Here is a 26,431-nt window from a genome sequence, read left to right on the forward strand (position 1 = left end):
ACAAATATGTACAGAAAAATGAAAGTAGACTACCTTTTTATGCCACACACAGGAATAAAATTGAAAATGAATTAAAGACTTAAATGTTGCACCCTAAAATCATAGAATAAAACATAGACAGTAAAATCTCATATTGCTTATAGCTACATTTTATCAGATATATTTCTTCAGGTAAGGGAAACAAAAGAAAAAGTAAGTGAATGGGACTATATCAAACTAAAAAAATTTTGCACAGCAAAGGAAAACATCAATAAAATAAAATAAACAACCCACTGAATAGGAGAACATATTCACCAGTGATACATCTGATAAGGTGTTAATATCCAACATTTATAAAGAACTTATAAAATCAATACCAAAAAAACAGCCAATTAAAAAATGGACCTGAATAGACACTGTTCCAAAGAGGTCACCAGATGGCCAATAGACATATCAAAAGATACTCAGTGTCACAAATCATTAGAGAAATGCAAACTAAAATGACAATGAGATCTCTCCTCACACCTGTCAAAATGACTATCATAAATAAATTTTTAAAAAGTGCTGGCAAAGATACAGAGAAAGGGGAACACTTTTGCACTGTTAGTGCGAATACAGATTGGTGTAGCCACTGTGGAAATCAGTATGGAGATACCTCAAAAAGTTAAAATGGAACACTTTTTGACCCATAAATTTCACTTCTGGGAATATAGCCTAAGAAAGTCAAAACACTAATTTGAAAGAATATAAGCACCCCTATGTTCATTGCAGTGTTATTTACAATCACCAAGGTATGGAAGCAGCCTGTGTCCATCAGCAGATGAGTGGATAAAACAACTCTGGGACATCTACACAATGAAATACTACTCAGCTATAAAAAGGAAGAAAAATTTATTGTTTGTAACAGTATTGATGGACTTGGAGAACATTATGCTAAGTGAAATAAGCCAGTCAGAGAAAGATAAATGACATACAAATTCACTGGTATATGGATTCTAATAAACAAATGAACTACCAAGCAAAATAGAGACTGACTTATAGATAGGAAGGAGCATGTTGATAGCTATGGGGGCAGAAGTCGGGTGGTGAAGGGACTGAGCAAAAAGGAAAAACAACTCATGGACATGGGCAACAGTGTGGTAATTGCATGGGGTGTGGGCATCAGGGCAATATAAGGAGTATAAATAGTGGTGGAAAAATACAGTAAAAAATAAAAATAATGAGGATATGATAAAAGATACAGATAAACAGCCAGACAAAGGCAGCTGTAAGACAAGGTCTAGGAGGGTTCTGAACAGAAAAGCTGTGTTACCATGGAGTTGAGGTGTGGCTACCCTCCTGGAACATGGCTGTGTTCTCCTAGCTAGATGTTTCCTAAATCCCTTTATTTCTGAGATGTTGATAGAGGGTTTTTTACATAGGCATGATCAATTATTAACTCCATCTCTAGCTCCTGTGCCCTGTCTAGAGGATGGGGTGGGTGAAGCTGAAAATTCCAAGCTTGTAATCATGGAGCCACCCAGAGTCACCTCATTAGAACAAAAGATGCTACTAGTGCTCTTATCACTTGGAAAATTATACTGATTTTAGGAGCATTGTTTAAGAAACTGGGAGCAGATATATTATGTCAAGTAATTATGTGAGAGAGAGGAAAAAGTGTGTGTGTGTGTGTGCGTAACTACTTAGATACTAATCTAAGTATTTTAGTGGTTTATTTTTTGCAGAGGGAAAGGAGACAGGTATTTTTGTTTTGTTTTTAAATAAATTTTATTGATTATGCTATTACGGTTGTCCCATTCCCCTGCTTCATTCCCCTCCACCCTGCACACCCTATCTCACCCACATTCCCCCCATTTAATTCATGTCCATGTATCATAAGTTCCTTAGCTTCTGCATTTCCCATGCTATTCTTGTCCTCCCCCTGTCTATTTTCTACCTACCATCTACGCTACTTATTTTCTGTACCTTTCCCCCCTCTCTCCTCCATTNGTTTTTAAATAAATTTTATTGATTATGCTATTACGGTTGTCCCATTCCCCTGCTTCATTCCCCTCCACCCTGCACACCCTATCTCACCCACATTCCCCCCATTTAATTCATGTCCATGTATCATAAGTTCCTTAGCTTCTGCATTTCCCATGCTAGTCTTGTCCTCCCCCTGTCTATTTTCTACCTACCATCTATGCTACTTATTTTCTGTACCTTTTCCCCCTCTCTCCTCCATTTCTGTGGTTCTGTTCCAGTTCTAGTGGCTTGCTTAGTTTGATTTTGTTTTTGTTTTAGGTGTGGTTGTTCATAATTGTAAGTTTGCTGTTATTTTACTATATGTGTTTTTTATCTTCTTTTTCTTAGATCAGTCCCTTCAACATTTCATATAATAAGGACTTGGTGATGATGAACTCCTTGAACTTGACCTTATTTGAGAAGCACTTCATCTGCCCATCCATTCTAAATGAAACCTTGGCTGGGTAGAGCAATCTTGAATGTAGGTCCTTGCCTTTCATGACTTAGAATAGCTCTTTCCAGCCCCTTCTTGCCTGTAAGGTCTTTTTTGAGAAATCAATGGATAGTCTCCTTTGGGAGCTGCAAAGGATGGGAACTCCTTTGTGGGTTACTGTCTCATTATCACTTGTTGCTTCTAGCATTCTCTCCTTCATTTTAATCTTGGGTAATGTAATTATGATGTGCCTTGTTGTGTTCCTCCTTGGGTCCAATTTCTTTGGGACTCTCTGAGCTTCCTGGACTTCCTGGACTTCCTGGAAGTGTATTTTCTTTGCCAGATTGGGGAAGTTCTCCTTTATTATTTGGTCAAATAACTTTTCCACTTGTTGTTCTTCCTCTTCCCCTCCATTACCCCTATAATTTGAATGTTGGAGTGTTTAAAGATGTCCTGGAGATAACTAAGCCTCTCCTCATTTTTCTGAATTCTTGTTTTTTCATTCTTTTTGGATTGGATGTTTCTTTCTTCTGGTCCACTCCACTGAATTGAGTCCCAGTTTCCTTCCCATCACTATTGGTTCCCTGTGCATTTTCTTTCATTTCACTTAGCATAGCTTTCATTTTTTAAAATATAATTTGTGACCAAATTTAATCAATTCTGTGAGCATCCTGATCACTAGTGCTTTGAACTGTGCATCTGAGAGGTTCGCTGTCTCTTCATTGCTTAGTCATATTTGCTGTGGAGTTTTGATCTGTTCTTTTGTTTGGGCCATTTTTTTGTCTTGTTGCACCTGTTACATATGAGATGCGAAGCCTTAGGTGTTCACTAGGGTGGGACAACCCAGTTGCTGGGTTGTGACACTGTATGTGGGGGTGGGTCTGAGAGGGAACAATGGCACTTGCTCCACTCTCTGTCAGATTTCAGTCCCTTCTGAGCTTCTCCCAATCAAACTGGGCTTTTCTGCTGCTGATTTCCATGTGGGTGGGCCTGTGCATATTCTAGGACCCTGTGAGTCTCTCCAATGAACTCTCCTGTAAGTCTAGGAGTCTCTCCTGGCACTTCAACCTCCACAGGTATTTTCAGTCAGTGTTTTGAGGTTTTATTTCTCCATGCTGGGACCCTGAGTTGTGGCCTGTCTCACTCCCCAGTTTTGCCTGCTTTATCTTCACATGAATGTGGAACCACCTGGTCAGCCAGCCACCTTTCACTCTGTGCCCAGCTTCACAATCTCCCTCCCTGGGTCTTCCCATTGCCACCCCACACCTGGGGTCCACCAGCCACCCCCTGTGTACCCAGGGTCCGCCCTCCACCAACTTGCATGCCCAATGCCACTTTTTTCTGCCTATACCCCTCTGAACTTGGCTGCCCGACTCTGCCCCTCCTATCAATCTGGATGAATGAGTCTATTTTAACTCCTTCGTTGTCGGACTTCCATACAGTTCAATTTTCTGTCAGTTCTGGTTGTTATTTTCTTTCTAAATTGTTGTCCTTATTTGGGTTGTTCAAGGAGGCACAGTGTGTCTATCTACACCTTCATCTTGGTTGGAAGTCCTGAGAGGAGATAGTTTTAATTGCCAAGAGCTTTTTTCTGTGGCATTTAAAAAATACAATCATTTCTTGTTTCATGAATAAAATATCACTTTCTGCCTCTCAGAGGAAAGGGCAGAGAGCATATGAAAACTTCAAGTAAGGACTTGCCAGTCAAGATGGCAGGATAGGCAGACATGGTTCACCTCTTCATACAACCACATCAAAATTACAGCTAAAATATACAACTATCACTCAGAACTGTCAGAATGGAAGTCTGAAAACTATGGAATTAAAGAAACCACATCCATCCAGACTGGTAGGAGGATGCAGAAGCAAAATAGGCTGGTTCCTCACCCTCACATGGTGAATGAAAATTTGAGGTGGATATTTGGGGAGTGAGGAGTCCCACACCAGGCCCCCAGCACAAGGTTCCAGTGCCAGGAACAGAAGTCCCCACAGCCTCTGGCTGAAAAAACAAAAACAAAAACAAAAAAACAGAGATTAAGTTGGTGGAAAAATCTGCTGGATCCCCAAGTAGTTCCTCTTAAAGAACCCACACAGATTCAACCACTTAGACTCACTCCCTCTGAGCTCCAGACCTGGGGTAGTAGCTTGAAAGGCACCAGAGATATACAGGGAGAAACTGAAGTGTCTGGAATCAAGGCGAGCAGAGGCCATTGTCCCTTTTCTAAACCCTCCCCTCAAAGAGATAGCAAACTGGTGCCATATCTGAGACTCCATTATCCTGCTTAACACTGTTTGACCCACCTTGGAAATCCCCAGGGACTATGCCCCACCCAATTTATGGGCCCATGCAAGCTCGTTTTCTGTATGAATGGCTGGTATAGGCCATTTCTAAATTCTATTAAAAAAGTAACAGGTGGTCAGTGAGCCCTAGCCCCTGTATCAGCAGCAGCCAGCCTAGATTCACAGCTTGTCTTCACCTGGGTATCTCCAAGGCCAGCACAAGTAGCAGCCATCTCAGATTGCTTGATAGCTCGAAAGAGTGGCCCCAGGCAAAACATAGGTAAGGGCTGAACTTGGCCTGTGCTACCTGAGAAACCCCAGAGCCCATGTACCCAGTGGACAGATACAGACCATGTCAGAGCACTGGCACCCTGCTTCTGCACAGTTGATCTTCCATGGAGCGCAGAGGTTGGTGGTCAGTAGTCACAGCTGACTGGTCTGGGTAAATCGCTCCCATTGATCTACTAATAGCAACCAAGTCTCAACTACAAGAAGAAGGTGTTCTCAACCTACATGAAGGGCACACCTCAAGTACCCAGCTTGAGTGATAGGGAAAGCTGTGCCATTGGACCCTACAGGACACCTACTACATTAGGCCACACTATCAAAATGTGGAGTCTAAGCAGCTCTACCTAATACATACAAACAAACACAGACAGGCTGCCTAAATGAGGAGACAAAGAAACATAGCCCAAATGCTAAGCAGATCAAAACTTCAGGAAAAGAGCTGAAAAAAAATGGAGATAAGCAATTTATCAGATGCAGAATTCAAAACACTGGTTATGATGATGTTCAAAGATCTTAGTGAGGACCTCAGCAGCAGAAAAAAGATCCAGTCAGAAATGAAGGAGACACTAATTGAAATTCTGTTCTTGTTTACTTTTAAAGACAGAATGATGGATACAGAGAGTGTTTTGATGGTTGTCAGGTGGGAGTGGGCTGTGAGGGCATGGGTGAAGAGGTGAGGGGATTAAGAAATACAAATTGGTAGTTACAGAATACCCATGGGGATGGAAAGTACAGTATAGGAAGTGGAGTAGCCAGAGAAGTTATATGCATGACCAATGGACATGAACACTGGTGAGGTGATTACCTGAGGAGAGGGCCCTGGTTGGAGGGATGGCAAAGGGGGAAAAATTGGGACAACTGTAATAGCATAATCGATAACATACTTTTTTAAAAAGGAAAGAAAACTTCAAGGAAGGTGGCCCAGAGGCTCAGTGCTCAGTATGCAGGATTTCTCAGAATCCTTTCATTCTCAACCAGGGATTTCACTGCTGCTGGCTCTGAGTGAGGCATTCCTTGTTTAGTATAATGCAGAGAATACATTTTTTAATTTCCTGTCAGGATTGGGAGAATTACATCTGAATTTTCAGGGTGGGAGCAGGTGTGGACACGTTCCTGTCATCCTTCAGTCTCCCCCAGCAACTGATACAAATATTGGACCTTCGCATTGATCTGTGGAGAAAATTGGAGTCTTATGCATGTTCTCTATTCCCAGATAGCCAGTGAGCTATCTCTTGGTTTCTGAAGATAGAGTTTGTTTGTTTAATTTCCTCCTCCGTTTAGGGTGATTTTTGAAAGAAAGATGGAACAGAAGCATTTTTATTCCATCATCTTAATATACGAACTTAATGTTTGTCACAGGTTGAATTGTGTTTGCCCCCCTGCCAAATTTATATGTTGAAGTCCTAAATTCCAGTACCTCAGAGTGTGACCTTATTTGAATATTGGGCTTTAAACAGTAATTGAGTTAAAATAATCTCATTAGGGTGGGTTCTAATTCAATAGGGAAGGTATCTTTTCATAAGGGGGAAATTTGGCCAGACAGACAGACATGTGCAGAGGGAAGATGCCCATCTACAATCCAAGAAAAGACTCCTGGACCCTTATATCATGGTCCTCAGAAGGAACCAACCTTGCAGACACCTTGATTTTGGACTCCCAGCCTCCAAAACTGTGAGACAGCAAATTTCTGTTGTTTGAGCTGTGTAGATCATTATACTTTGTTTTGGAAGCCTAAGCAAACCAATACAATGCTATTTTTCATTTGTTCAAATATTCTTACCCCTACTTAGTGTGATTTGTGCTCTTTAAAACACAGCTTTGTGCCATGCACTTTGAGAAAATATCTTTGATCCAGTTTAGTTAAATATTCTTCTTTGTAGCTATCATGATGTACTGTAGTGATTAATCTTCTTGTCTGTCTTCCACACTAAGCTCTAAGCACTTGAGATCTGGGATCATGTCTTAACACAGAGCTTGCACACAGGAGGCTTAAATATTGTTTATTGAATGCTTACATTATAAGTATAGCTTTTGGGAGAGGATGATTAAAACTGTGCGTTTTCATTGAATAACAAAAATTTAAGTTTTAATACATTAAATTAGTATTTAATGATAAAAATATGTGAATACAGTGGCATAGAAAATTCTAGCAGTTAGAACTAAGGAAAATAGTGATCAAAAGTGTTTTTTTTCCCTATTTCTAAACAGAAACTTCCTGTCTTGCCTAGAGATCACAGCTGGGTGAGAACATATTAGGATGGCAAGTAACTTTGAAGTCTTCATAGTAAGGTGCTATGTGACCTCCCAGTTTCTGGAGCCTTTTAAATTACACTTAATGTGTCTAACTTTTCTTTTTTAGTCAAAACCTAGGACCATATTCTGATAAAAGAACAAGTGGTTAAATTTAAAAGGAAGGAGTACATACAAATAGAATTTAGGTTCCTGACTGAAGTCATCATTTCTGATTTAACTGAATATTTTACTCCTTCTTTTAATGTCTTGATTAGAAGATGCACTCCCTGTCCTTCCCCCTCCCCTTTTAGGTTTTATGTAGAATATTTGTGATGAAGACTAGCCTTCTCTAAAAATAAGGGTCATTCTGTCCTATCATAGTCGCCTTTTGTTTAGTGTATAGATAAGAGGATATAGCCATAGTGGGGTTTGTATATACAATGGATTTCTGAACAAACACTCAGAGCTCCACTATTTTAATTAGTAATGTTATTGATGAGATTATTTGATGGGAAATGGGTTTTATAGTGACAGAAATGGGGGAATGAATTAAGAAGTGCTTGAGGAAATCTTATAGTAAGAGAAAAGGGTGGGGAGGATAAGCCTACATAAGCTTTGTGGATTATTAGACCTACAATATGCACTGTAGGTCAAAGAACTAGACCTACAATATGCAGCCTACTGCCATGAGGATGCTGGTAGTTTTATGAGAAAATGGAATTTCGAACACATTAGCTTATCAGCCTGGCCTCTGTGCCTTACAGAGGGTGGACTACAAATCAGTGTGAGAGAGACAGAATACTTGATATCTCATAAATTCCAGAATATCTGGTTACTGTACCAGTGTGTGGAACCCTGACATGGTGGGTCTGTGAAACTAAAGACACCTTGCTGTGTGTGCTAGCTCTCTTAAGGCTCCCCCTGGTCCTCATTCAGCCAGAATGATGACTTTTGTGCTCTTAAATAGGCCTTGTTTTTCTGCTTGAAAATAGGACTGAGCTCCAGGTATAGATTGGAAATGCAAAGACTAAGAAAGAAATGTGCGTCTGGAATAGTGTGGTATCAGTCACCAGTTGACAGACTATTTAATAGGACACCATTAGTGAGCGGTAGATATAACAGTGCTTCTAGTCAGTGCCACTGTTGCTTGTCCCTGATATTGACTGATCGGTCAATTGAAATATTCTTGAAAAAATATTTTTTTCTCTATTTCAAAGCCTTCTCATTAGAAATAACACAGTATGTTGACTATCTCTGAATTGGTATTTTTAAAGCTTAGTTAATAGATCATACTTTAAAATGTGCCTCACTAGCCTTCTTTTTTATATATCCCAAGGGGCATGTTCAGACATATGCATAAATCACTCAATAGGCAACTGTGTATGGAAAGCATGCTGTATGCTTAGTACAGAGGATGAGTTCATTAAAACCAAATCCATGGTAGACAGACTAGTATATTGTGGTGATGCTTTTTCCTAAGATTTTCTTCCTATGCCTTTACAGGCCAAAAGCCAGGCACATAAGGATTCTCTAAAGGAAGAAGAAAATAGAAAATTACAAAAAATGAAGGAAGAACAACATCAGAAGGTATTCACAATGCCCTGTTAGTCATTGCTAATTGTTATTTACTTCTGACAATAACTTTGAAGTGTTTCCGAACAGAAATATTTATATGCATGAAAATCCTGGAAAAATAACATAAGCCATTAACACTAAAAAGTGAGGTGGATATGTCTTAAAATATAGCGGTGTGGGGCGACTTCCCTCGCAGGTCCCCCCATGTGCCACGGATGAGAATAAACATGACTGAGACATGATGTGATCTGCTTGGGGAGGAGAGGTAGCCAGTTTCCCAGAGGAAACGGGCCTTGAGCAGTGGCCAGTTTCTCAGGGGAAAAAGGCCTTGAGCCCCTTCCTCCAAGGACTTTTATTGGGTTCTAATACACAGGAATACAGGGCAGCAATGATCAAACTGTAGATAACATTTCAAAGAAATCTGAGGGCTTAGTCTGAGTCAGAGTCTGTCAGGAAAAGTTTTAGGGTTTCTTGCTTGAACCCTTAACATATGAATTAAAGCACTCTTGGCAGAGCAAATTTCACAGGTTTATCAGGAAGTCTTTGTGATGCTAGATTTTTCTCCAGAACATGCTCTAGCAGGGCAAAGAGCTGCACATCTCCCCAACAGGTATTCAGGCTTAAGAGGATTAGAGCCAGGAAGCACTTCTCCCAGAAGACATGGGGACTCAGGCTATCTCAAAGCCTGGGGGTGAGAGTCCATTGCTCTTTGTTGCAGCCCCCCGAGTCCTTCCATGAAGGCCTATCAGGTGATCATGTCTGACCTAGGTTGCCCCTCCTCTGAGGGGTCTTACCTGTCCGACCATGCTTTGGGGGCAGGGAGGAAACTGAGGCAGCATTTGCTACCAGAGACAAACTTTGTCTCCTGCTGCTCACATTCCAGAGGTCGTAGCTCTAGCTCTCTCATCCTTAGCCACAGGAGGTAGAGAGCTACAATTCCTGAAACCAGGCAGAGCAGTACACAACATGGTGGCTAATTCTAGTCAAAACTACCATACTACTTTATCTCATGGGGGCTACAGTATGTGTGTTATATATAATTGGTACCAGCAGTTCATGGAGATTAGAGAACACTCGTGAACTTCTCATCTACAAAATATAACCATTTTTAATTCAAACATGTACGTATAACGTTACAAGCAGTGTCCAGGGAATGCTATAGTGCATACAAAGTACATATACACATTCATGAAACTGGCTTAAATATTTATCTAAAATATACATAAAGGACATAAAGATACTCTATACATGTGTAGAAATATGTGAAGCAGTTCACAGTTTCTGAGGAGTAGAAATAGGTGCAGTGAATGCAGAGCTTCCTAAGAAGAGTGCTTAGAAGGGTAATTCTCATTAGAATACGAAATTTCTGGCACAGCAACTGAAAACATTCAGTGTTCTGACTTGATGGTAATACTTGCTTTGATACATAGGCCTAGGAAAAGCCAGGAGCTCCTCAACATGGGCTGAGAATAAGGAGGAATACCAGAGGTTAGCTCCGAGGTGCCTCTGCATTCCAAGTCCTTTGAAAAAGCAAAATAAGTTATTCAGCTAGTTGGAGACCATTATTTTCTCCATAATTCTCATTCTTTAACTTTATTGTTGCTATATTGGTGATCGATATATGCTGTCATTTATTCCAGAATATCTCTCAAGTCCATTTAATCAATTATGCAATTAACTCGAATTCACATTTTCTTGATTTGGTTTAATTTTTCATTTTTATGTCTTTGCCACACAAGCATAATTTATGATTGCAGTTTTGTGTGAAACTCACATTATAAAATGGACTATATATATATATATTGTACTAATTGTTGTTGCTATAATTTGACTCTTGAATTTGACTGTTACCCTCTTTCCAACAGCAGTCAATCCCTTACTTGCTCATGGTTTCACCCAGCACACAGTATAAATGACTGTGTCACTAACCTATTTTGTTCATAGTAGGCAGTAATTAAACTGTTAAAAGAATAATGCAAATTCTAAATTTAGTTATTAAGCTACTATGCTATGAAACATTTTTGTTCCCTGGTGCTTTTTTAAAAAAAGAAATATATTTTTCCTTTGACAAAGGCTGTATTGAAATCCACAATCAAATAAGCAACATTATAGTAATATTCTGGGAGTTAACAAGTAGAAGCTAAATCTGGTATATTTCATGTTGTATTTTCAATGTCATTCAATTTCAAATGGCATGTAAGTGTTAAGCTGTTTCTGTGATCTTTTAATTTACTATTAAGTCCTGAGGTAGGTACAGAGGAGAGTGTTATTAAGTTAGTGCACATATGATTTATTTTAAAGTAACTTCTGTGTAAATTTTAAATAGTATTTTATAAAGTTGAGTGTATATTTTTGGAATGTGAAACTGTTAAAAGTAAAACGTTTTACAAAGAGAATGCTCAACAGATTAGAAAATCAGATCTGGGATTTAATTTTCAGGTTGAGCAATTATTTTAAACAGTGAAAATTAAGCTTTTTATTTCTTAATCTTGTTTTTCTTCTAGAGTTTGACAAATATTGATGCATACATATTTCCTGATTATTGATTGAACATACTTTTATATAAACTGTTTCCCTTTACTTACTGTAGCTTTTGGTAAAAGGAATAATATTAGCACATAGATACTTTCCTCATTAGGGATTTCAATAATGGTACAATACATAAGGCTATTTATCACATTTTTGTTAAATCTGTTGTTAGAAAATGTTCACTGAATGCATTCTCTGGTAGAATCTGTCATTCCTTATCACTTCAATGATTTAGCTTAAGAAAATAAGAAAGATCATGTCTTTGGTAAGAAACAGAAAACAACACATTTATATCATGGCATCTATTCATATATCTGTTCATTCCATTCATTTAACAAGTATTTATTGAATACTTTCTTTGGAATAATTTGTAAATACATTATCTAGGTTAAGTTGAGGTGACAGCACATTTATTTGGTTCTTTATGTCACTGACTTTCACGTTGTTTTACTCTGGTCTCTGGGGACAATAGGTTTCTCTCTGTTTACATGTGATTAAGTTCCTTTTTCTACAATTTGTTTGTAATTCCTTTTCCCTCTCTATACCTTCAGTATTTTTCTCTGTTGACTAATACTTGTATTTTATCAACTAATATGCTCACTATTGCATTCATTCTAAAAAGAACAAACCAACTAACTCCTTCTTTGATTTTGCTATTCTCAGATATATCAACTTTTCTGCTTCTACCAAATTAATAAAAAGACTAAGATAATATTACTATAACAATACTTTAGAGTATTTTTATTGTTATCCTATTACAGTTGTCCCAATTTTTCCAGCCCACCTTCTGCTCCCATAGTCAATCCCTATACTATAGGCGGCAAAGGCAAGGCCTGTGGGCTGAATCTGGCCCTCCACCTTGTTTTATCCAGCCATGCATCTTGTTTCTACCCAGTGGCAGCACAAGCTCTCGCTCAACTGTTAATGGTAGTTACATTTATACAGTCCTAAAATTACGTTTGGCCCTTTAAAGGCAACTGCAAGGCCAATGTGGCCCCCAGTGAAAATGAGTTTGACACCCGTGCCCTATACTATTGTCCATGAGTCATTCATACATGTTTTTTGACTAGTCCCTTCCCCTTCCTTCCATCTTAATCCCTCTCCCCTTTCCTCTGGTCACCATTGGTTGTTCCATGTTTCCATGCCTTTAGTTCTATTTGCTCGGTTTATTTTGTTCATTAGATTCTTCTTACAGCTCAGGTCATATGGTATTTGTCTTTCACTGCCGGGCTTATTTCACTTAGCATAATATTCCCTAGTTCCATCCATGCTTTTGCAAAAGGTGGGAGTACCTTCTGTCTTTCTGCTGTGTCATATTCCACTGTGTGTAGCACAGTTTTCTGATCCACTCATCTACTAATGGGCACTTAGGCTGTTTCTAGCACTTGACTATTGTAAGTAGCACTGCTATGAACATTGGGGTGCATAAGTTCTTCTGAATTGCTGACTTGGGATTCTTAGGGTATATTCCCAGCAGTGGAATTGCTGGATCAAAATGCAGTTGCACTTTTTGTTGTTTGAGGAAATTCTGTCTTATTTTCCACAGTGGCTGCACCAGTGTACATTCCCAACAACAGTGCACTAGGGTTCCCTTTCCTCTATATCCTTACCAGCACTTGTTTCTTGATTTGTTTGTGATGGCCATTCTGACTGGTGTGAGGTGCTATCTCATTGTACTTCTCTGATGGCCAGTGATGTTGAGCATCCTTTCATATGCCCTCTGTATGTTCTCCTTGGAGAAGTGTTTATTCAGGTCCTTTGCCCATTTTTTAATTGAATTGTTGTCTTCCTGGTGTTGAATCAGATGAGTTCTTTATACATTTTGGAGATCAAATATTTGTTCAGTGTATCATTGGCAAGTATGTTCTCCCATATGGTTGGTTTCCTTTTCATTTTGATGGTGGTTCTTTAGCTGTGCAGAGCTTTTTAATCATATCTTTATTACATACATCATTCTTAATTTTTTTACATTCCCAAATGCTCTTATAGAAACAACTCTCTGAAGGCAAAATCCCTTCTGAACATTCAGTTCAGTGGTCTTTTTGGAATCCCTGTCTCCCTGTAATTTAACAACACTACTTTAAAACATTCCTTTTCTGGCCTTTTACCACATTATTTGAGTTTAATTATCTGAGAATAATATATTTTTGTATTCATTCATCTACCCATCCATTAATTCATCCTATCAACAAACATGTAGTGAGCACCTATTATGTGCTGAGTCTTGCGCAAGATGCTAGAGCTTCAATTAAGAACAGGATAGTTCCCATATGCAAAAATTAGCTCAAAATGAATCAAAGACACAAATATATGACCTGAAACAATAAATTACATAGAAGAAGACATAATTATGGGCCTTAGTCTTAGAGAAGATTTTATGAATTTGACCACAAAGGCAAAAATAAATGAAAGCGACTATATTGAACTAAAAAGCTTTTGCACAGCAAAAGAGAACACCAGCAAAACAAAAACGCAACCTACTGAGTGGGAGATGCTATTTGCAAACAACAGCTCTGACAAGGGGTTAATCCAAAATATAGGAGGAGGCACAAATAGATTTACAGTTGTTTGTATGGAGAATAATGCCATAGTAAATAATAATACAAGAATAAACTCTGTTTTACATACTCACACAAATATACATCTACTTTTGTCCAACCCTATATATGAAGAACTTATACAACTCAATACCAAACAAACAACAAACCAATTAAATTAACAGAGGACATGAACAGACACTTCTTTCAAGAAGACATACAAATAGCCAACAGATATATGAAAACATGCTCAACTGCACTAGCTATTTGGGAAATGCAAATCAAAACTATAATGAGATACCACATCACACCTGTTAGAATGGCTATTATCTATAAAACAAGTAGTAACAAGTATTGGACAGGTTGTAAAGAAAAAGGAGCCATCATTCATTGCTGGTAGAAAGGTAAACTGGTGCAGCTCCTATGGAAGACAGTATGGAGGTTCCTTTAAAAATTAAGAATAGAGTTACCATATAATCCAGCAGCCTCTCTTCTGGGTATCTACCCCCCAAATTGAGAACATATATTTGCAAAGATATATGCACCCTTATGTTCATTGCAGCATTATTTATAGTGGCCAAGACTAGGAAACAACTGGTGTCCTTTGCTAGCTGATTGGATAAAGAAGGTGTGGTACATATATACGATGGAATAGTATTCAGCCATGAGAAAAGATGAAATACTGCCATTGTGACAACATAGATGGACCTTGAAAATATCATGTTAAGCAAAATAAGTCAGACCAAAAAAGTAAAGAACAATATAATTTCACATGTGGTATATAAAACTGAAAGCAACAAATGAACAAACAATAAAAACAAAAAGTCATAGGTGCAGACAACAGTATGGTGCTTATCAGAAGAAAGGGGTGGGGTAAAAGGAGTCAAATATATAGTAACAGAAGATGACTTTGGGTGGCAGGCATAAAATGCAATATACAGATCATGTACCATAAAAATGTGCACTTGAAACCTGTATAATCTTATTAACCGATGACACTCAAATAAATGTAATTTTTAAAAAAAGAGCCATGGCTGGTATACCTCAGTGAATTGAACACAGACCTGGGAACCAAAGGGTTGCTGGTTTGATTCCCAGTAGGGCTACATGCCTGGGTTGCAGGCCAGGTCCCCAGTACGGAACATGTGAGAGGCAAACACACATTGATGTTTCTCTCCCTCTCTCCTTCTCTTCCCCTCTCTCTAAAAATAAATAGGTAAAATCTTTTTTTAAAGTATCCTGTTTCTATTTTTTAAAAAAGAGAGAGAACAGTATAGACAAGGTTCCCGTCCTCCTGAAGTTTACTTTTTAATGATGTCCTCCTAAAGTTTACTTTTTAGGAGATAGATAATTAAAATGAGATAAAATAAAACATTGCACTTTTTATTTTATAGCAGTTAGTCACTGTGTAGTAATACTGCAAAAGACATAAATTGTGTTGTAATAGCTTCAGAGTAGTGTACAAAATATTACTGATTGCCTACTTCTCTCCCAAAACTCTAATTTTTTCTTCAGGCATCCATCCTACTTAGCATGGCCTGTGTTTCAGAGAAGACAGACACCACTCCAATCCCAGGGATCCCATCCCAATTGGTTTAACCTTTCATAAAAATTCCATTCCTCTTGACTGTGATTGGTTCTGCCATGATATGGGAAGCAGTTCCAACAAATGAAATTTATGGGAATTCTGCCCTTTCAGTATCAATTTTGGTCAATATGAAGTATATTACTCTTTCCACTTAAAGATTTTCAGCTAGATTTCTTTTTGTCTTTCTATTTTGTTGGATTCAAGTCCTTTCACTGCCACTTTTTTTGTTAGAATGTATGTGACAATTTCTTTTTCCATCACTTAATTTTAACCTCTCTGTGTCACTTGGCTTAAATTAGATTTCTAATGACAAGAATGGCTGATTTTTAACCCTGTTTTACAATCTCTTTTAATAGATAAATTTAATATAGTCTCATTTATTACAGTATATTTGCATATATCTTTGCTACAGAATTTACTTTTTAATTGTTTTCTGTTCTTTATTTTCTTGATTCCTTGAATTTTTTCTGTTCTGTTATTTTTCTTTTCCTATTTTTTCTCTTCTCTGTTCCCCGTGATAAGGAATTTATGTATTTTTGTTTTAATCTTGTAAGACATTTGCTTGACCTATTTAATCTCAAAATACATGTCTTCAGTTCTAGGAAATTCCTATATTATTTTTACATTTTTTCCTAAATCTATGTTGTCTCAGTTTTCCATTTCTGGGATAGGTATCAAATAGATTTTGGAAATTCTACATCTGTTCTCCAAATTTTAAAATTGTTTTTCTTATACTTTGTCTCCTTGGCCCTTTTCATTGTATTCTGAGAGAAACCTGTAGCTAGATCACCCTGCTTCCTAAATTATTTCATAAGTTTTTGTTCTGCTTACTTGGCAAGTGTATTGAATTTGTTTATTTACCATGATTGCTGATTTACTTTTTTTCAGCAGTGCTCTGCTTTATAAGTACAATATTCTTCCCAATTTCTTCTTTGATTATACAGACATTAAAATTTTCTTTTCTGTTTCAACAGTATTTTTCCCTTTTCATGTTAAGTTTTATCTCCGATGGTTTTCTTTGTCAAATGTTGGGTGATTCATGGTTATCACATCATATTTATTTGGGTGTTCTGCTGAGTGAGATATGCAAGAGCGTGTCTTTTATATGTGGTGGCCTCTTGTTTTCCTATAGTCACTAGATCCCTGGGACGTTGTCCTGTTTCTCGGAGCCCAGACACCCATCCCCATTCACTGTTTACCCTGTGGACCACGTCAATGCTCTCTAGTGTGTACTGTGGAGGGGAGAGAGCCCACTGCCAAACTGCTTTCAGTGCAGGCCTCTAGATGACCATCTAACGGCCGCATCAGTATTCCCTGCTGGAGCTCACTCGGAAGCACTGCTAGTTCAGTGCCAGCTTATCCCACATATTTGTTTCTGTGTATAATTTATCCTGTCTCCTCTCTACCTTTTAGGAGTTTAAGAAAAAATTCTTATACACTGATTGCATTACTAATTTTTGCATGATTTTTGATTTTATATAGTCATTTGGAAAGTAAAAATAAACCAAAAATATTTTTTAAATGCTTCAATTATTGGGTGAGATAGCAAATTATTATAGAGTACATAAAACTTATTCTGAGGGCACCTGATGAAGAATGCATGCAAAGCTGTATTCTGAGATGTTATACTCAGAAAGATCATAACTTTAAATCCAATCCATATTAAACAATGATGAGTTAAATATCCAGTCCAAGAATTTAGAACAGGAACAATAAACAGCTACTGAAGGAAGTAATTAAGATAAGAACAGAAATTAATAATAAAATTTCAAGAAACAGCTGTTATAAAAACACAACAGCTTGTTCTTTGATAAGGTCAACAAAGTGAAAAAGTCACTGGCAATTCTAATCAATAAAAACTGAGTTAAAAATGCAAATACACAACATTAGAAATTCAAATCTATGGACTGAAACCATAGATTTGGAAAGATGTAAGTTCATATTACTATTGGTAATATACTGTGCTAATAAATTGAATATATGTACTAAGTCAATAATTTTATAAGAAAATATAAAACTCTAAAATAGCTTAAATGATCAAAATATATAAAGTCAAATAAAATGCAAGTGATTTCTAAAGTTTTGTGAGAATTACTTCCTCCAACAAGCTAAATTTTGGTCATTTTATGGTCATGTTCTTTGGAGTTTATGAGGAACAAAATTTTTTCTTTGCTCTATAATTATTTTATAGTGAGGAAAAAGATGAAATAATTTAGAATTAATGTTATTTAACTACCATCTGTATAATATCACAGCCTGATAAAGAAAGCACACAAATGCACACAGTAACTTATACAGATGAACATCTAGAAGAAAATTCTAATTTTCTTCTAGAAATGGCATTATTCTCTTAAATAACTTATCATGGCAAAGTAAGGTTTATTCTAGGAATGCAAAGATCACTATATAACTTTTAAAAATTAATTTGAGAGAGAGAAACATCAGTTTTTGTTCTTTTACTTATTTATACATTCATTTTAATTGTTGTATGTGCCCTGACCAGTGATTGAACCTGCAACCTTTGTGTATTGGGATGATGCTCTAATCAACTAAGTTACCTGGCAAAGGTCACTAATTATTTAACTTTTTGTATTTTATAACTGCAATAAGATAGGTCATGAGAGAAATAAAAATTTGACTAGCTTTTTAGCTGTAAAAAGTTATTGATAAATTTTAACCTCTCCTATCAATTAAAAAGTGAATGAATTAGAAATAAATGGTTTCCTTAGCATATAGGTAGTCTCTCAAACCAATAACCAACATTATAGTAGGTGGTCACATACAAGAGCAGTGGTAACATAAGGTCATGTGCAACCCCAATCACCAACCCGTACTGTGCTGAAAATTCTACCCTAGTTCCTCTCAAAATTATTTGATAAAAAGCTCTTTTCAGTTAAAAAGAATCTCTTAATATAAAATGAACAAGGTTAGGAATTGTTTTAGCCAACTTGAAAAGAAAAATTTAAATAGTAACTTTTCTAGTTAGTTTTGCCTGTACATTCCAACAGAATCAACTGAAAAATGACTAGACAAATGAAGTTAAGTAAGCAAGAGTTGGTTGTAAAATATATGTATATGTATATATACACACATATATACATGTATATCTCAACAACTTTGTCATACATCAGCAAAAATTAATTAGAAAATATAATGGAATTAAAAAATCTCATCAAAAAGCAACTATGTAAGAAATCGCTCAATTAAAAAAAAAACTAAAGTTTGCTATAATCCATCCATGACTGTCAGTTTGAATAGAAATGATGATGCACCTGAGTGGTAAAATTCAATATTGTAATAACTGCAGTTTCATCCAAATTAATTTATGATTTAATGCAAATCCAATAAAATTTTCAATGGAATTGGAGGCAGCTTGAAAAACTCTTTCTACATTTCAGCTGGGAAAATAATCATGAGATTAAACAAGAGGCTTTTGAAAAATATGGATAATAATTTGTGTGTTTGCTGGGGCAAGGAGAACTTAACATGATTAACTATTAAAATGTACTTCAAAATCCCTTGTACTTCTGCTGGTGAGAAGTGAACTGAAGGGCTCTTCAACAACATCAAATTCTGAAGAGTTTCCTGTAAGTGAAAGTATTAGATTTTAGTGGTGCATGTTTATTCTGAGGAAATAATGAGGAATACACACAAGATGTATGAACAAGGTGGTTTATTTTTAAACTGATATTAATGGAAAGTTTGAAACCATTTCATCAGCAATAGAGGATCTGAAGATTTTGACATTTAGAATATTGTGCAGCAATTAACTGCCATGTTTTAAAGACATGGGAATATGCTCACCTGTATGAAAATGAAAAAAATTATAAAATAGTCTGAGGGAGTTCGGAAATCTACCTATTCTAATTATACTTTGTGCAAAAATTACTTCTCTCCAAGCCTCATCTGTTATGTCTGGTAGGGGTGTTATTTACCTCATGACATCACTTCTAGGATTACGTGATAGAAAACGTGTGGAAGATTTATCCTAATGCCTGGCATTTGGCAGGTCTGTAAATGTGACCTGAAATGATGATATAAAGCTATAATCTATGTGTATTAAGGTATAAAGGAAATATATGAACATGTTAGTTTATCTTTGGATAGGAGTTTTTAATGAGTGGCTATTATATTTTTTATAGTTCCTGTACTTATATATTTTCCACAATGAATAATTGTTATGAAAAACATTTTTTAAAAGAAGCAAGTTGATAGGAAATACAAAGTCTGTTCAGAGAGCATCCAACAATGTACTATGAAAAATAGGGATATTTATTGAAGAAGATAGAAGAAACATTGTACATATGACAATGACACCTCAGTCCCCTTCAAAGCAGGCACTTTGGCCCCTCACACAGTTCTCCCATTTGCCATCAACTGCCCCATTGTATTTTCTTGAATCTCATCAGGTTATGTCCAGAAAATGTCCAGCCATTGTTAATATAACAAGAATGGATTGTGCAACATCAATGTAACCTGGCAGCCAAGGAAACATGGACTAGAATGTGCATGTGTGAACAATGACAACTTCATTGTACTAGTCAGTGGAGTGGTAGATGCCATTAAGTGAGCATACATACTGTGTGGCCATTGCATTCAAAATGAATGAGCATGTAGAGCAACAAATCTGCATCAAATTTTGTGTTAAGCTTGAACATTCCTCCGAGGAAACTATTTGAATGATTCAGGAGGCTGCAGCCTATGGTCAACTGGTGATTGGCAACTTCATCACGACAATGCACCCACTCATGCATCATTTCTCATGCAGAGGTTTTTTGGTGAAACATCAAATCACCCAGATGACTGAGGCCCCCTACAGACCAGATTTGGCACCCTGTGACTTTTGGCTTTCCCCCAAACTAAAATCACCTTTGAAAGGGAAGAGATTTCAGACTGTTGATGAGATTCAGGAAAATACGACAGTATAGCTGATGACAATTGGGAGAACTGTGTAACGTCCCAAGGTGCCTACTTTGAAGGGGACTGAGACATCATTGACCTATGTACAGTGTTTCTTGTATCTTGTATCTTCTTCTGTAAATATCTCTATTTTTTCATATGTGTGGCCAGATATCTTCTGGACAGGCCTCATATAGAGCTGTGTGATTCAATGACTATTGTAGCTAGAACTCCCTTTTATATTACAATGACAGAACTAACAGTAATAATAGGGAATATACATTATTAATGCTATTTTTTACTCCCCAACTTTTCTCATTAGTATTTACTTCCTTTAAATGGTTGATCTGAGTTTTGGAGGGGGTATAGTTTTCACTTTTTGTCTCGTAGCCAAGGCAATCTTTGTTCTACTGGGCAAAGCGTTATTACTGTGGGGAACAGCAGAATCTGGACTTCTCTAAACTGTCTCCTCTCCCCTCAGAACTCTCCTGTATTTAAAAAAAATTCAAAGGAAGGAGTTCTTTAACTCTGTTTCCACTTCCTTTTTCCTTTGTTGAGTTAAGAGGACGTCCTCTCCTGAAAGAAGTTTGACCTTCCTGAGTGATGACACTTTAATGCTTACACAGAGCAGTTAAGCTGAACCATATCAGACCGCACATCACTGGATTTCAGACATAATCTTTAAGTGACCATATCCTAGTTTTTGATTATCACACAACAGCCTTGCTATGGAGCACGCTTTGCACTCTAGATTCATCTGGTTTCTCCAGGGTCCAGCCTTGCACACACTTGTCTGTTGTACTGGGTTGGCCGAAAAGCCTGTTTAGTTTTAAAGTAAAAAAAAAGACATTTCATTTTCACCATTAACTTTATTGAACAATGTATTCACCATTTTGTTCCACTACCTTCTGCCACATTTCAGGCAACTTTATAATTCCATATTCCCAAAACTTTTTATCTTTTGAGCAAAGAATTGTTCCAGGTGCCTTTTGCAGTCTTCCAGGGTTTGAAATTTTTTCCATTAAGAGCATTTTGTGAAGGCTAAATTTAATGGAAATCTGAAGGCCCAATGTCTAAGTGAATATGATGGAAGAATCAAAACTTCCCAGCCAAGCTCTAACAGTTTTGGCTTGGTCATCAAAGGAACATACAGCCCTGGCTGGTGTAGCTCAGTGGATTGAGTGTGGGCCTGCGAATCAGTGTCGCGGTTCGATTCCCAGTCAGGGCACATACCTGGGTTGCAGGCCAGTTCCCATCACAGGACACACAAGAGGCAACCATACATTGATATTTCTCTCCCTCTCTCCTTCTCTTCCCCTCTAAAGATAAATAAGTAAAAAGCTTTAAAAAAAAAGAAACTTGCAGCCTTGTGTTTTCCCGATGGAAGATGAGGCATTTTTATGTTGACTAATTCTAGACGCTTTTTGTCTTGTGCTTCTTTTAGTTGGTGTAATTGGGAGTTGTACTTGTTGGAATTAATTGTTCAGTTTTGGGGAAGGAGCTCATATTAGAGGACTCCTTCCAATCCCACCATATACATAATATCACCTTCTTTAGATGAAGACCATCCTTTGGTGTGGCTGCTAGTGGATGACTTCACTTGTCCCACCATCTCTTCTGTTATACGGTATTGTAAAGTATCCACTTTATATTGCCCATCATAATTTGTTTTAAAAACAGAACATTTTCATTATGTCTGAGTAGAGAATCACATGCAGTAATACAGTCAAGAAGGGTTTTTTTTTTTTTTGCTTATGTGAAACCCAAACATCAAAGTGATTAACATAATCAAGCTGGTACATATGATTTTCAACACTTGATTTGGATATTTTGAGTATCATTGGCTCTCTCCTGCTTGGTATAACATTGACTGTTCTCAATTAATGTCTGAATTTGATCACTATCACCTTCAAATAGTCTGCCTGGCCATGGAGAATCATCTAGAGAGAAATCTCCAGCACGAAACTTCACAAACCACTTTTGACACATTTGATCAGTCACAGCACTTTCTCCATACACTGAACAAGTCTTTTTGTGTTACAGTTGTGTTTCTACCCTTTTTGAAATAGTAAAGCATGACAGGCCCAAAATGTTGTGTGTTTTCTTCCATATTCAATGTTAAAATGGCTACACAAAAATTCACCAATTTTGATAGTTTTTAAATGCACACTGATATGACAACTGTCATAGTATAATCTAACAAAATTTTTTTGAATGAAGTTAAGATAACTAAGTACTAGTGGAGCCAGTTTACAGAAAAAAAGCCAAATGCCCTTTCTGGCCAACCCAACATTTAACCTTTGAGTAAATGGGAGCATAGAACCAATTTCTACAACTTCTAGCAAGAGATGGTGATGACCCTGTTACTTCTTGCTGTTAGCTGGGGCCCCCAGCACTGACTCTCAGTACTCACCTGAAGTGCCCCAGCAGAGCGACCTTTCCTCTGACAGGAGAGCCCCAGCAGGGTGCACATAGGCAGCAGCATTTACAGTATTGTTCTTATTTACCATATACCACTTAGCCAGTATTTACAGGAAGTTCTGTTTTGGCATCTCCAAGATGGTATACTCTTGGGATGGAGCTCTGTTTGAGTGCAGGGAGTTGTGAAGAGCAGTGAAAAGACATTCTCTTTCTTCTGGGAGGCTTCATGGACACATTTAAATTATCAGACAGCACCCAGAAACAATTGCTCCTTGTTTCTCTTTTCTGTCTCCCTTCCTTCATACTCCCAGGTCATGTTGCTCGAAATTGTATTCGTCAGTGCATTTATTTCTTTCTGCTTTGTATTGTGGTTGTTTCTGGGTCTCTCTCCCTCACTAAACTGTACATTTAAATTGAAGCATCTATTTGCATCTGAACCTTTAGAATGAATCCAGGTATCTGAAAAATGATTGGTGCTCAACAAATACGTGTTGAGTGGGAAAGGACTTGACAGTGTCTCAGGTGCTGTACATCATGTCCCTCCTGCCTAGAGTATTTTGATTTTCTTAGTGTCCAAAGATCAGTCCTTGGAACAGAAACAATTTATTTTGTATCTGTCCAACTAGGTAGTGCAATTCTGTGTGAGAACCCAGTAAATGAACCAAAAAGTTGCTCATAAGGCACATGGATGCATCAGTACTGGCTGCCAATTCAGCAGAACAAATTAATTAGCTGAAATTATTCTTCATGGTACTAAAGGAAAGTCAGTCTGTCCCTAGTAAACATGCCTTGCACATGGTGAAGTAATAATCCTTAGTGCCGCAAAGCCAGAGTCCCTTCTTCTGCAGTACAGAGCAATGTTCTTACATGGTGAGCCCATCCCTGCTTTTCTCCTGCCCTGGGTTTTCTCCTCTCCCCTCAGCCTCTCTCAGAGGATGCTGCCTGTTTCTCTCTTCTGCCCTTTTTTCTTTCTCTCTAAAAGTCCTTGGTATTATAATGCAGGGTTCTGCTCTTTTAAATCTTCGAGTATTAAAATCAATATTTATTGGGATTTTTAAACAAAGGAAAGATTAAAGAAACAGAAATGGTGTCCCACACAGATAAACCTTTGTTGCTGGTATGAGGAAATACCATATTCACATGGTTCAAAGTTAAAACTCTAAAACAAGATGTGATGTTTAAACTTCCTACCCCACTCATCCACCCTCCATGTTTCTCTCCCCAGTGATAATTCCAATTAACATTTTAGTGTGTACTTTCCTATAAAAAATGTTTTAAATATGATATACACCAACATATAAAACTTAGAATGGATTTATGTGTATCTTTTCTATTTATACCGAGGCGTCCCAAAGCTGCTCAGATCTATCTGTTATCATTTACTTATCTTAAGAGAGGCATTGCTGCCTTCCCTCTCCTCCATCTACCTTATTTTTTGTAACTGTTGCAAAGTATTCCATTTTTTAGATCAGGAGTGTCAAACTCATTTTCACTGGGGGCCACATCAGCCTCATGGGTGCCTTCAGAGAGTTGAATGTAGTTTTAGGACTGCATAAATGAGTAGTTACTCCTTAGCAGTTAAGCGAGAGCTCGGTGCTGTCGCTCTGTAGAAAGGAGGTGCCGGGCCTGATAAAACAAGATGGAGGGCCAAATTCGGCCTGTGGCCTTGTGTTTGCCACATGTGCCGTAGATGATCTGTTATTTTGCAAGATCCTTTTTAATGAGCATTATGATTTTCTCTTGAATTTTTTTATTTACTTATTTTTATTATATTTTATTGTTTATGCTACTACAGTTGTTTCAATTTTTCCCACTTTGCCCCGCTCCACCCGGCACCCCCGAGTCCCTCAGGCAGTCTCTACATCATTGTTCATGTTCATGGGTCATGGGTATAAGTTCTTTGGCTACTCCATTTCCTATACTGTACTTTACATCCCTGTGGCTATTCTGTAAATACTGATCTGTACTTCTTAATCCCTTCACCTCTTCACCCATTCCCCACACCTACCCTCCCATCTGGCAACCATCAAAATGCTCTCCATATCCATGATTCTTTCTCCATTCTTGTTCGCTTGGTTTATTTTTTAGTTTGATTCAATTGTTCATATGTATTCATTGCCATTTTAGTGTTCATAGTTTTGATTTTTTTCTTTTTCTTAAGTAAGTCCCTTTAACATTTCGTATAATAATGGTTTGGTGATAATGTACTCTTTTATTTTTTTCACATCTGGGACGCTCTTTATCTGCCCTTCAATTCTAAATGACAGCTTTGCTGGGTAGAGCAGTCTTGACTGTAGGTTCTTGCTTTTCATGTCTGAATATTTCTTGCCAATCCCTTCTAGCCTGCAAAGTTTCTTTTGAGAAATCAACTGACAGTCTTACGGGAATTCTCCTGTAGATAACTAACTACTTTTCTCTTACTGCTTTTAAGATTCTTGCTTAACTCGTAACCTTTGGCATTTTAATTGTAGTGTGTCTTAGAGTGGTCCTCTTTGCATCCGTTTTGTTTGGGACTGTTTGTGCTTCTTGGACTTGCATGTCTATTTTTTTCAACATATTAGGGAAGTTTTCTTTCATCATTTTTCAAATAGATTTCCAATTTCTTGCTTTTGCTCTTTCTCCTCTCTGTTTGGCACCACTATGATGCGAATGTTGGACTACTAGTTGTCCCAGAGGTTGCTTACACTATCCTCATTTTTTTGGATTAATTTTTCTTCTTCTTGTTTCGATTGGTTGTTTTTTGATTTCTTATGTTTCAAATCATTAATTTGATTCTAGGCTTCATCTACTCTAATGTTGTTTCTCTGTAAATTGTTCTTTATTTTAATTAGTGTATCCTTCATTTTTCTCTGGATCTTTTTTCTGCTGTTGAGGTCCTCACTAAGTTCCTTGAGCATCCTGATAACCAGTGTTTTGAACTCTGCATCTGATAGATTGCTCTACCTCCATTTTGTTTAGCTCTTTTTCTGGAGTTTTGATCTGTTCTATCATTTGGGCCATGTTTCTTTGTCCACTTATTTTGGCAACCTTCCTGTATTTGTTTCTATGTATTAGGTAAAGCTGCTGAGACTCCCTGTCTTGGTAACATGCCCTAAATAGTAGGTGTCCTGTAGGGTCCAGTTGCACAGCTTCCCCTATCACTCAAGCTGGGTACTTGAGGTGTGCCCTTCATGTTGGCTGAGTATACGTTACTCTTGTAGTTCAGTTGTGGTTGCTGTTGGCAGATCAATGGGATAGTTTTACCCAAGCCAGTCAGCTGCAAGGACTGACTATGACCACTGGCCGCCAGCCTCCACACTCTGTGGAAGATCAACTGTGCAGAAGCAGGGTGCCAGTGCTCTGACATGGTCTGTATCTGTCCACTGGGTACACAGGCTCTGGGGTTTCTCAGGTAGTACAGGCCAAGTTCATCCCCTACCTATGTTTTGCCTGGGGCCACCCTGCCTGAGCTATCAAGCAATCTGAGATGTCTGCTACTTGTGCTGGCCTTGGAGATACCCAGGTGAAGACAAGCTGTGAATCTAGGCTGGTTGCTGAGAGTGCCTACCCTGCAGCCACTTAGCAAGGTGAGGGCTCACTGAGGCTGGCTGTTGTATGTTTGATAGGATTTAGGAAGTTGTGAAGCATGAGCCAATACCAGCCATTTATATGGAAAAGCACATTGCA

General features: G+C 37.7%; 1 protein-coding gene across 3 annotated transcripts in view; it reads left to right on the forward strand.

Annotated features, from left to right (window-relative positions):
* EPSTI1 (epithelial stromal interaction 1) overlaps positions 1-26,431 on the forward strand; it is a 127,204-nt gene that overhangs the window by 80,059 nt on the left and 20,714 nt on the right. For 2 of the 3 annotated variants that reach the window (XM_037060129.1, XM_037060138.1), the window contains exon 8: positions 8,720-8,803. The exons of the other annotated variant lie outside the window; for it this stretch is intronic. In XM_037060129.1, coding sequence (XP_036916024.1) covers positions 8,720-8,803 — 84 coding nt within the window. The remainder of the gene's footprint in view (positions 1-8,719; positions 8,804-26,431) is intronic. 3 annotated transcript variants of the gene reach the window in all.

The sequence above is a fragment of the Sturnira hondurensis genome, unplaced genomic scaffold (genome assembly GCF_014824575.4).
Source record: "Sturnira hondurensis isolate 20B ecotype Veracruz unplaced genomic scaffold, ASM1482457v3 Scaffold0001074, whole genome shotgun sequence".
NCBI classification, from domain to species: domain Eukaryota; kingdom Metazoa; phylum Chordata; class Mammalia; order Chiroptera; family Phyllostomidae; genus Sturnira; species Sturnira hondurensis.